This window comes from Fringilla coelebs (assembly GCF_963513975.1).
Source record: "Fringilla coelebs genome assembly, chromosome: 6".
Classification (NCBI taxonomy): domain Eukaryota; kingdom Metazoa; phylum Chordata; class Aves; order Passeriformes; family Fringillidae; genus Fringilla; species Fringilla coelebs.
The window spans coordinates 10,026,452-10,038,926 of NC_140034.1; the positions used below are offsets into that span (position 1 = coordinate 10,026,452).

Consider the following 12,475-nt stretch of genomic DNA (forward strand, 5'->3'; position numbering starts at 1 on the left):
TTAACAAATAACAAACAGCTTCCCTAAAGATAATGTCTGGAGATGTGGCAGTGCTTCACTCCCATGGATTGACTCTGGCTTCTTATATAGCAAAATGTAGTCTAAAATCTGATCTAGGATTATAATGCCTAAGTGATGTCACTCTTCTGTCCTAGGCACAGCTAGAAACTTAACATTTGTTAGGTCGGTTGTTTTTTTTAGTCCTGTTGATATCTTGCTTCTCACAGCCTGTAGTCTGTGCGTTGTTTTCATTGTTTACACAAATGAACTCTTGGTTGCTATTGTTTTTAGTAGGTATTGTTTTTCCTAGAGCTGTGGAAGTCTTTCATTTTACTGCTGTGAACCTTTTATTTAACAGTTTGTGGATCTGCCTTGCTGATGATAGTTGCTGTCACCTTCCTTTAGCAAAAATGCTGGTTTATTTCCCTGCCCTGCAGGAGTAAGGGGCTTCAGATTGCAGATCTACAATGATGCTGTAGCTCTTTTTCTGTCAAAGAAAAGAAAATGTCCAAAGTATCCCCTCAGCAAATAAGTACCAGGTAGTTGTAGGTTTTTGGAATAGCCTGTTAATCACCTGCTGTTGCATATGACAGCTCGTGAAGGGGGCAAAGGCAACAATCCTGGAAGTCCTGAGAGGAAATTCCTGTGGTTCTTTCAGTTCTTTAGGCCTTTACAACATGTAGGCCCTAAACAAGATTTTCCTGCATTTTTATAAGATTTTCTTTTAACTCTATACTTCTACATTTCTAAAAGAGGAATTAAACTCTTCTATAAGAGGAGTTAAATACTTAATTAAAATTATTCCTGTGCTTCAGCAAGAGAAGTAATTTTATGCACAACTATTGTCTGACAAGTTCCTGGTTGTGCTTTTTCAGTGGGCAGGTTGTCTAGTGCAGAGCATGGTGCAGGTGGATCTCAGCATGGATTTTTTTTTCCCAGTGATAGCAAAATAGCAAGGTAATGTAACTAGCATATGAGCTGATGCAAAAAAAAAAGCTTTTGTGAGATAAGTATATTGAAGTACATTTAGGCAACATGAACTTTTCAGATTTGATCAAAAGCAAAAGTGTTGACCATAAATAATATGACCTTGTTCAGGTTTTTGAGTAACTGCATGAATGCTTGAGTTTACCAATAGCAAACCATAGCTTAATACTTTACATTTTTTGTGTCTGAGATTCATTCCCAGTTTTGTGGATTCTTTTGCAGGCCATATGGAGGCAGTTGGCTTCAGATTTGAAAGTGTAGTAAGAAACTATTGGTTTCACAAGTCTACATTTTGGCAGAAAATTTTGCTCATTTTTTTTATTCTGTGCAAGCTGAAGTCTGTTGGTTGCACTGCCTTTGTGAGTTTTACTAATACAGTCAAAAGCATCACTGGGCTTTAAATTTTGTCTTGAACTCTAAGTTTACACAGCTTGAATGTGAGTAGGATGTGAGGAAAGCTGTTTAGAAATATGGAAATTGATTGCAGTAATTTCTCATCCTATATATGGGGAACAGATACAAGAAGATGTTAAAGAAATCTTCTGGTGAAAACCACAATAATTGATAATAAATTTGCTGTATGTCCTGATGCTTTAATTTGAAGTAAGGCTCACAAGCATACTGCAAAAATTCTTCAGCAGACTTATTTTTAAAAATGACAACTTCATTCTGAAGATAAATAATTATTGGAAAAAGCATGCTGGTGAATAACTTGTTGACTAGATGGATTTGAAATGTTTCTTATTAATACAGAGAAGTTAAATTGTTCGATCTTACTGCTATTTTTCTGGGATTTCCACATAATAACATCAGAGATGTATTTGGGATTTGTTTCTTCTGAAATCCCAGTAGTAAAAAAAAATACTCATGACTTGAGTCAAGAAAGGATCTTTAGATGGCTTTAATTCAAGCAGCTCTGTGGTTATAATTTCATACTCTGTGGGTTTTCTTAATGTAATTGCTTAAAGTTTTACCTAATTAAGTCTGTAATCATAAAAAGGGCTGTGTTCCTATTGCAACAAAAATGAAGACTCTGCTTTAATGCTTGAAATGTACAACTACAACTTCTACAACTGTAACTGATGGAAGTTTCATATAATAGCATGAATCCCAGGCAAGCAAACTTGCATGAGAAAATTGATAGCTTGTAACTTTTTTCTGACCATTCTGCATGAAAAGTTGTGCATATTAATATATCTCATCAAGTAAGGGATGATTTTTGTAAGTATTGACATTTTGCTTGCCTCTCATTCTATAATTTTTCTAGTAGCTGAAATTCTTAGTCAAAGTTCTTATTTGATTGATGGGACTAGGACATTTCAGTAAGATATGGGTTTGCAGTTTGCACTTAAAACTCCATTGTAGTAGCAAACTCCTGGGACTCCTGAGTTAGCAAAATCAAGGACAAAAGTTGTTAAAATTCTCGGGACATGCTGAGGTCTCTGCTATTCTAGAGAAATTAACTGGTAACAAATCTTGTCTTCACTGATTGTTCTCATCTCAGAGTTGTAGGCACTGCTAAAAGCTCTGAAATGGCAAAGCACTGCAAGAACATGAATGAATGTTTTGGAACTCTTTGTTAAGGGAAAATGCATGGTGAGAAGATAATGCCTTCCAGTTCCTGTGAAACAGAAGGATCGAAGTTGGCATTTCTATCAGAAATTGTTTTGTACTTTAAGTTCATTGTGTGTCAGCCTTGTATTTGAAAAGTCTGTTCAGTGATCTGCTAGAAGAGAAGGGTTTTTTGTTTGGTTTTTCTTGTTCATTTACACAGTGAAAGTTCTAGGCTGGTTTAAAGATAAAAAAAAGGCAAACAGAGAGTCTAATATGACTAAACAGTAGTATGTGACTTAAGCTATGTTAAATATCAAATATGTTTTTAAATTGCAGTCATATGTTGGATAATTCTTAAATTGACAAAAGTGTTTTAAAAAAATTCTCTGTTATCCACTCTACCTTTAATTTCATGTAGGCATTCAAAATTTGAGTCATAAGAGTAATAGCACAGAGAGAAAAATTCATGGTTTTCATTTTCTTGGGATGTAGGAGTGCTTTTTCTTAACCTTTGGTTTTTGCTGAAGTGATCTTGCTTTTAAACTTTCCTATATGTGTCTTTCTTTTTTAAATTATGGACATAAAATTACATGCAGGAAAAGTAATGAAATTCAGATCAGTTTTTTCCCAGGAACTGATTTTGTTTGGAAACATGGGCTTAAGTTAAAAAATGATTATATGGAAATTAAAAAGCCAACTGAATAGTGTGCCATCATCACCCGCAGAATTCACTTCCTTTTTCTGTAGTAGAATACATCAATATTAATTTAAGAAAATAATATTACACTTGTTTTCAATTTTAATGTTTCAGCATGTTCTGAAATAATACTTGTCTGGTTCCTTTCTGATAGCTTAAATACCTCAATTTGGTGTGAGTAGGATATCAGGAAATGCCTACTTATATGGACTTTGTTATTTTTACAATAAATATTATCAGCTACCTGACAGTAAATTGACTTGGGCATAAGGAAATGGGGGTGTGGCTGTACAATTTTTCTTCTCAAGCTGCAGTGTTTTGGGTCTTGGTAGCATGAGGTAATAGTTGAGAGAGATATAGTTCTTGTCTCCAAGAACTGCAAAAATTGTTAAAGAGGATTTACTTAACTGTATGCTTTTTTAATTCACTAGCTGAAGATGAAAAAAGATTGGGTTTTTTCAGTAAGACTTTAGAAAAATGGTGAGGCAAAGACTTTGTTGGCTTTCTAGACCATACCTTAACTAAGAATCAATATGCTACATCAAGCTGTCTTTGGGGTGGCAGTCTAGTTTTATTGCAGTCGTAAGTAATTGCACACTGTACTAGGGGAGTGTAACTTAAATAGCAAAACACAAGTAGTGAGCTCAAGGTGGATTCTAGGACAGCCAGACCAAGCTCATTTAGAAGAAAGGCCATCAGACCCATTTGAAAGATGATTTGTTTCTGTATAGTTGTGTGTAAGGCATTTAGTTGTGACTTGTGGGATCTCTGCTCTGGCAGAGAAGTTGAATGTATTTCTTTGGCACAGCTCTTGGAATCTTGGTTAGGGATGAAGAAAGCAATGAACTGAAAGGCTACAGAAGTCTAAGAAGACAAAACAATATTTTTCACTTAGTTGGCAGCACTGTTCAGCATATTAGTGACTTAGACTTTTGTCTGATGTGTTCTTTTAGCCTGAACAGCAAAGGAGGATCTCCAAGGAAAATAATGAGGTGGCTTTGCAGGTGCACATAAGGCATGGTGGACAACACTGAAGAAACCATAAAACCACCTGTTAGTGTTAGGCACATGGAGAGTAGAAACAGGTATAAAGGGCCAATTTGACACAAATTTCTTGATAGAGAGTGAAAGGTGATAAGACAGAAGATTGAAAGTGAAAGCAAGTAAATTGTGCTTATCAGGATTGACACAGAAATGCAGCTGGGTAAAGGCTATAGGCATGAAGGGTGACTTTTGTTGTGACAGTTGTCATGAGTGAAAAAGGCACACCAGCGAAAAGTTGGAAAACCTTTTTTGCAAGTTTGCAAACTGAGAGCATTAGCTGCACCACTTTATGGAAAAAGCACCTTTCTCTGTTTTACATATGGTACAGGAAAAGTAGAGATAAATCTGAGACAGAACACTGAGAAGATGGTTTGTGTCAAAGATGTCTATCCTGCAGCTCAGGGTGATTAGGTACCTGTGTGACCTGATGAATGAAATCTAGGGAATCATTGGAAAATGTGTCTAAGAACTGTGGTACAGCCTTGTAGAACTTGAATTGACAGCTAGGCATTCATAAGAGTCAATTGAAGATTGCCAACATTTCAGTTTCCTTAGCAGAAGATCAGGTCTAGATAGATAAAACTGTCATCTGTGTGAGTGATGACTATTGAAATTTTTGTAGGTAACATTATTCAGCTGTAGAAAGAGGTGAGATAATAAGCAAGGAAAATGTTCTTGTAGGTTTATCCCTGTTTCTGTCTCCTTGAGAAACTGCAGGAATGATGAAATGTGTTCTTTAAATAATACATGAAGCATGGTTTGAAGAGGGAATGGATGAAGGGGAGAGACCATGCTAAGAGGAATGTGTGCAAGTATTAGACAGAATCTGTTGGACAGAGAAGATTCGGGGGGGAATACTGATTCCAAGTCCTAGGAGGAGGTCATCTGTCAGCTGGGAAGTAAAAGAACAGTAGTTTGGAAGCCAGGTTGGGAGGTTTGCTGTAGCTTATTTGGTGTGAAAAAGACCTGAAATATGATTGGATACACTAGAGTTTGCATGAAGGTTAAAATAACAAAAAACTGAGTGAAAAATAAATGTGAATTTGTGAAAGTTGGATTCAAACCATTGGTTTGGTAGCAGGAACCATAGGGGCGAGTTACTGGTAATACCCACGTGTGTGGTGAGAAGGAAGAAGTGTAAAGTTTGGAGCTTGATGTTTATTGTGGAAAAAAGACATGATTTAGAATCCCTGAGGTGATTTGCTTGTGAGTGTTAGGTTGATCCTGTTGTGTGACATTGTGTTCACATATTAAAAACTGTGAATTGAGAGATGATCAAAGAAATGCTACAATGGTTATGGTCACAATTTAACAAGATAGTTTTTTTTCATCTGCTCCTATTTAGAAATCAGTTTAAAATGAAAAATCAAAGATTTTATCCGTTCTTTTGTGTCCTAATCTTTGGTGAAGAATACTTTTTTTCGTGTAACTGGTTTACTTCAGTAGGTATACTTGGGTATTTTGCGTGTATTTCACTTGCATTCCTCAGCAGCAAATTTCCAGACTCCATCAATGCTTATTTGTATTTTTATCACTATGTAGTACCTCTGATTCTTACCCATTCCCACCACAAACAGGGACAGGTATGACATTGACTTGAAATTGTCATTAATATTGCAATATATATATAATTAACATTGTAGTAATGTTCAATATTTCGAGTCTTGCTGTGTATGTTTCAGGATACTTGTTTTGCAGTGCAGTGTTTTAGTTCCTTTAGTATTACTCAACCTGTTGAAAACAAATCCTTACTTAATCAAGTTTCTTTGAGGAGTGTTACACCAGTTGGCTGCAGCACCTTGCTTCCTCATTAGCGAGATACCTTTCCCTGGGCTGAAACTGTGCCACCCAGCTTTGCAGAGGACAATACTGATGCCCTCTGAGCTGAGGGAGTCAAGTGAAGCGGTGTGATTGAGGTACAGCAAACTTTGTCCCGGTATTGCCAAGGGGACTGTGAGTTCATGTAGTGCTTGAGATTGGAATTTATGGAGAAGTGACTGAGATAAATAGGATAACTCACATCTACAAGGCTTTTCTTTCTCTTTCAGTTTGTCTGCAGAAGCAGATATATAATCTTGAAGACATAAAAACAAGTTTTCTGGGCTAGTGTTACTTTAACAGCAATAAGGAAATCAAAACCTGGAAGCCGTGTAATGTCACATGATGTTAAGACATTCTCATACCAAGAAAACAGGTCTTCCACACATGATTATGAGGCAGTAAAGCCAGGGTCACTGGTATTCTCAAACAATTTCAGAAGTTTGGGTTTTGTTCTGAAACTGCTATCAAGTGCTATGAAGAAACTGGAATACTGGCACTAATAACTTTGTAAACTGGTGTTATTTAATTTAAGTTACCTAATTTACTTACATATTGCATGTTCTTTAAATTTAACTGTAGAGGGAAAGGGAGGAAAAAATGTGTTTTCTATTTCCCCTGTGGCTAAAAGAACTATGGGGTTTAAATGGTGGTAAGGAAAACTTTAACTAGGCTTTAAGAAACTTCCTCTTGCAACAGGAATCCTGGATTTCTGGAGTGGATGGCTTAGGGAAGTGGTGGAATTTCCATCATGAAAGGCTTTTCAGAACAGGTTAGACAAGCATCTCTGCAGAATAATGCAGGTATAGTTTATCCTGCCTGAGGCCAAGAGACTGCATTAGATGACCTCTTAAGGTTTCTTCTAAGCCTCTTGGTTTATGTTCATGTAGGTGACTCTTTCTTCTTAAATACGAGGTCAAATTCCACTAATAGATTCAACATCAGTCACTTGTTATATGACCAGAGCCACTGAATCTTGAGACTGTCTGAATCTTCTGCTGGGGGAACAATGAAGTTTTGAGCTTTTTACAGTAGGTGGTTACAGGCACATTCATTATTATCTCTTGGCTGCATCCTGTAGCTTCCTCCAGCTTGTATTACAGCTTTTACCATGGCCTCCTTTATGCTGCTGTTGGAAAAACTCGGGGGTGAATTCTGGTATATTTTCAGTTTTGGTTGACTGCTTCTTGTGTTGAAGTGTAGGTACTTGAAAACTTCAGGACACAGCATGTAAACTTGGCAGGCTGAGGGAGAGTAGAAACCTGGACTGAAATAGCCTGGAGGACTGACGAGACTGAGAGCTTGAAGCCTGGGCTTTCTTGGAATTTGTCCTGTGTCTATTTCTAAAGTAGACAGACTGCTCTTACTCAGTATCTAGCTGTTATTAATGTCAGTCTCCAGTCTGGCTGATGTATGTGTCCCACAGATAAAAGTATTATGAATGTTTTTAGGAGTTGCTTATGCAAATTGGAGCACAGCTTTTATTTACCTGGAGAGTGCTCATTTAATGAAGAGCTGTTATTAGGTTCAATGTGTGACGCCGCATTTTATTTATGGGAAAGATCTGACAGAGCTTTCATTGCAGGTAAAGTTACTAACTTTATCATGTTCTTTAGGGACACTTACTTTTAAGGTATTTTTTGCCTTCCAAAACATGATGTTCTTCTCTCTTTTCCATCCACTGTTTACAGAACAGTGTTGTCACTACAGATGGGAATTAAGGTACAGAGAGAATGTATAAAATTATTCATTTAATTTGAAGCAGGAGCTTAGGGCAAGGTGCCTTTCAGAGTATTTAGTGCATTTTAGGAATACTTGTCTTTGAGTACATCCTGAAGCTTCTGGTTACTTTACCAAAGTGTGAATTTGTTTTCAACATTTAAGTGCTATGATTTCAAATATCTAACACAGCTGAAACTTGTTCGTTTCCTCCCAAACTTATTTTCAGACAGAACTAAAGCATTTCAACTCAAGTTTTTATTTAAAAAATTGTCTATTCAATGTACTGTCGAAAAAAATGAACACAAAGGACTAAATCTTTGTCAAAGTTACAGGATACTGAAAACAACTTTGGAATGTAGTAACCAGTCCTAGGCATACATTTTCATTTACAGAGGGAAAAAAATTTACTCATAAGTTTATTTGTGTCTCTCTCTTTTTTTTTTAATATTCTTCTCCTTTTCTTTTTATTTCTTTCAGATGATATTAACTGTGTTTCTGAGCAACAATGAACAGATTCTGACAGAAGTTCCAATTACACCAGAAACAACCTGTCGCGATGTAGTGGAGTTCTGCAAAGAGCCTGGAGAAGGAAGCTGCCATCTGGCTGAAGTATGGCGTGGAAATGGTAAGTGAAATTTCACTGGAAATGTAGTTTAATATGTGCATCAATTATAAAAAAAAAAGTGACTTCTCAATACTAATTATTTCAATTACTTATTGTACTCTTTTTTTTTTCTTCTAGTCTAGTAGATTTTGACTCAAAGGATGGTAATTCAAATAACTGTAGAGATTAATGTAATTCTTGATTCTTCTCTGTTTTCTTCCTCAGCATGAGGCATTTGATAAAATGCATGTGTAAGGCCTGTTAGTGTTCTGTGTTTGTTTTTCTAATAGGATGGAGGCAATTTAAATGACAGTAGGGAATCTCGTGATGATATTTTTTCAGTCAGTGGGTGCAGATCACCACCTGCATTCTTTCCCGTACTATTTCCTGACTGCTAGTATGTGAACACTAGCTGAAATTTAAGAAAGGGTATAGATTATTTTTTCCTTCTGTATCATGAATAGCAGATGCTCTGCAGACAGTGTTATGGCAGAATGGGACATGGTTAGTATCTCACACCTATTCATGAACACTTCCTCTCAAAGATTTGCCAGCCTCTTTTGGAGCAGGTAGAAGTGTCCATATCCTATTTTTGTTGCAATTATTATTTCACAGAATCATGAGGAAGGCAGTTCTTTTCAGGAATGTGTCACAATCCATGCACAGTAAATTCTGTTTGGATTCTTATAGTTGCGTGTTGCACAAACCTCCAGGTTATCCTATATCAATCTATGGACGGAAGCAGAATTGGTCAATGGGAGAACAGACATGTTTATAGAATCACAGAACAGGACCATGGAGGGGTTGGGATTGGGATTGGGAGGGACCTTACAGATCATCTAGTTGCAATCCCCATTCTTATCTCTTAGTTATTAAAGTGACCCCTATTTAATGGAATTTGTTCTGTATAAAGGCTGATGAGGTCATAACTTGATACAGAATTCTTAAATTTTAGATAGAGGTGTTTTATTTTGATTGGGGCCTGTTTTGCCAGACAGAAACAACAGGCATTATTCAGATGCCTCTGGAACTTTTGGCAGTCCATAATATTTTCCTCTTAAGAAAACTATGCCTCATCTTTTTCTAAACTGTTCTAAGACTTTGTAAAAGGAGAAGGTACCAGAAGAAGTAATTTCCTACCTGAGTGGAAACTCAGAGTTTAGGCAAGAGTGAACAGGGGAAAGGTTAAGAATTGTATGCCTGCAATTCTAGGAATGCAAATTCAGTACACACTCAGTAAGAAAACTTGTCTTTAAGGATAGAACTTTAAGAATGGGTAAAATGTCTTCAATTTGGAAATTTAGGTTATAGAGTCTATGATGCCAAGTGCATCACAGACTTCTAAAATGGATCTGCAGATTTCAACTACACTCAGATATTCCTAATATTTTCCAATCCCTTGTCAGTGAAAGTGTCATATGTGTTATTATTTATTCTTTTGCTTTCAAAATACTTTGAAGGTGTACTTCTTTTAAAATGTAGAAAGAATGTTGTCAGCTGGCTTTAAAGGGTGACTGGAAACTGGAAAAGTGATCCACCCCATCTTCCTGGAACACTTAAACCTTGCAAAACTTGGACCTTAGAAGCACAGGTTTTCTATGATAACTTTTAAGATTGAGAAAATATTTCATCTGTGGATGTAATACTGTAATTCTCAAAAGTGTTTGATATTGAAAGCTACAAGCTTCTGTAAAGTGGGAAATAGAGTTTATCCATGAAGTTGCAATGGAGGGACTAAGACTAAATTTTGTGTACCTGCCTTGAGAATTATCTTTCTTTGATCCCATTAAAGTCAGGGGAGATTTGGATATTACTGTGAATAGAATAAGGAGATGTCTGATTTTAGCTGGTTGCTTTCTGTTAATTCGGTTAAATTTCTGTTAATCTCACCCAGTTTTCTGAAGTGCAGATCTACATACAGACACTTAGGTGAAGGAGCAGAGGCTTGCCCAGAGTTTCTGCCTATTGTTAGCTCTGAGCTTCTGGTAAAACTCACATGAAGGTGCTTTCACAAAGGTAGCTTTCATTGCTAAATTCCCATAACTGTATAGATCTATTCCACTGAACGTGTAGAACAGAAAATACTGAAGAGAATGAAAGAAAAAATAAAACACTCACTTATGTTTCTGGGTCTTTGACCTGTAGTGTCAGCAAAAATTATATCCTGCACATTGGTTTTAAGGCTCTCTGTTGGGAGTTTCAGCACAAATGTTTATTTCATTGTTCTTAAATGTAGGATACTGTTAGAAAATCTGTGACCTCAGCTTCTTGACCCAAAGTCTAGGGTGCATAGATTTCTCAGTGGAACGACCTCGGCATATATAGGATAATTTTTCTTACTGCTTCTTCTGAGAGCTAAGTTGAACTCTTTCCACTGAAATTTTTTAAGAGAATTTTGCCTGGAGCAGAGATCTGATTTAGAAAACAAGATTCTGAACAGTTAAATGCGGCAGTTACAACAACCAACTTTAAACTATGGTTCTGAGTGGGAAGTGTGAGGCAATTTGCAGTAAAACTGCTGCATGTTGTGCCAGTGGAAAAGCATATTTTATCTCTTTTATTGCACTGTCTCTGATCCCTCACCCTTATCCTCAAGAGATGTGCAAGTGTTCTTTCAGAGGACATTTTGGAAAGTAAAATTCAAAACAAAAGTTAATACAGAAAATCACAGGCTTAAAAAACACATTAGATTTAGTCACACACTGTGGTCTGTTCTGGTCTGTTTTCCTGGCAGTCTCTCCCTGTGGCGCAAATGACAAATTACAACTCCTCCTAAGAGAGAGTCTGTCTGGCCTCGTGAACATGCTTAACTCCTCTGCTCTACAGGTAGCCACAGCTTCTTTTAGGTCGCCTAGATGAATAAGGCATTCTATTCAGTCTATTCAAATTCAAAGCATTGTGGCTTGTGGACTGTAATCTTATCATCAGGTACAAATAACAGTTTGCATGTCCAAAAGCCTTTAAACTGTATTGCTCTAGCAAAATTCTGTCTATTTCAATAGTCTTCCTGTTTTGAATGAGTATGTACAAGTAGATGATAAACACTTGATTTTATATTTAGAGGATGAGAGACCAATTTTCTTCCAGAAAAATGTTACTAAATCCAAAAATTATGTAAGATTCCTACAGTGCAGAGAAAGACCACAATAGTTTAGCTGTTGGAAAACATACTGGTTTATTTATTATTGCAGCTTTCATTTCTTTGCTTTTGTGTGACAAAGAAATGGTTGAGGGCTTCACAAGAGTTATAAAATAGTTTAGGTGTTGTTTGCATTAGAGTCAAGAAACTGATTCTTCTCAGAGCTGCGTGGCCTAAGCATTTCATTTATTCAGATTTGATTTTGGTATTTCATTTTCTGTTCCCTCTCCTTTCCAGTTTCTTGAGATGAGTAGTAGTTGAAAAAGTCAGTAGGGCTTTTGCCTGATATATCAGGCTTTGTTAGTTTGGAGCTAGCTTACTCTTTTTGCAAGGATTTCTCATGTTGTAACAGGAGACAAAACCAGAATGTTCTTCCTCATTCCCCTGTTATTGCAAATAACAGTTGGTAAGGAGAGTCAAAGACAGGTGTGATGCCAGGAACTTGTAGTATGTTTCAAGAGAGAATTGATTACAACCTTTAAATCCACCCAGTACTAATTTTTCAGTTCATTTACACCTGGAATGCCTTTCAACAAATGGTCATAACATTCCTCAGTATGGTGGTAATGTAGGAGGCAAGAGAGTGTGAATGAAATAGTTTCTTACTCTGAATATACTTCTGCAAACCTGAGCAGGGAAAAACTCATTCCAGATATCACAGCAAACTCCCCTGTGGAGAAAATCCATTTTTTTTAATTCTGGTTTCATGTAGAGGAGGCATAAACATGTTTATTTCACATAGCAGGATCCTTGAAATCAGGATAAAAACAGATTTTGAAGACTGAAACTTACTTTTAAGTAGTGGATTTGTAGCTCCACTAGAAGAATTTTGCAACTCTCTTCTGAAACATTGCTGCAGTATCTGTGTTTCAGATTTACAGGCTGTTGTGTTTTGGAATACTTAAAACTA

The 12,475-nt window shown here is 36.6% G+C and overlaps 1 protein-coding gene across 5 annotated transcripts in view; it reads left to right on the forward strand.

The window, feature by feature from the left end:
- The window catches only part of PPP1R13B (protein phosphatase 1 regulatory subunit 13B), a 69,720-nt gene that overhangs the window by 17,292 nt on the left and 39,953 nt on the right, over positions 1 to 12,475 (forward strand). For all 5 annotated transcript variants that reach the window (XM_084207423.1, XM_084207425.1, XM_084207421.1 and 2 more), the window contains exon 2: positions 8,300 to 8,447. In XM_084207423.1, coding sequence (XP_084063549.1) covers positions 8,300 to 8,447 — 148 coding nt within the window. The remainder of the gene's footprint in view (positions 1 to 8,299; positions 8,448 to 12,475) is intronic.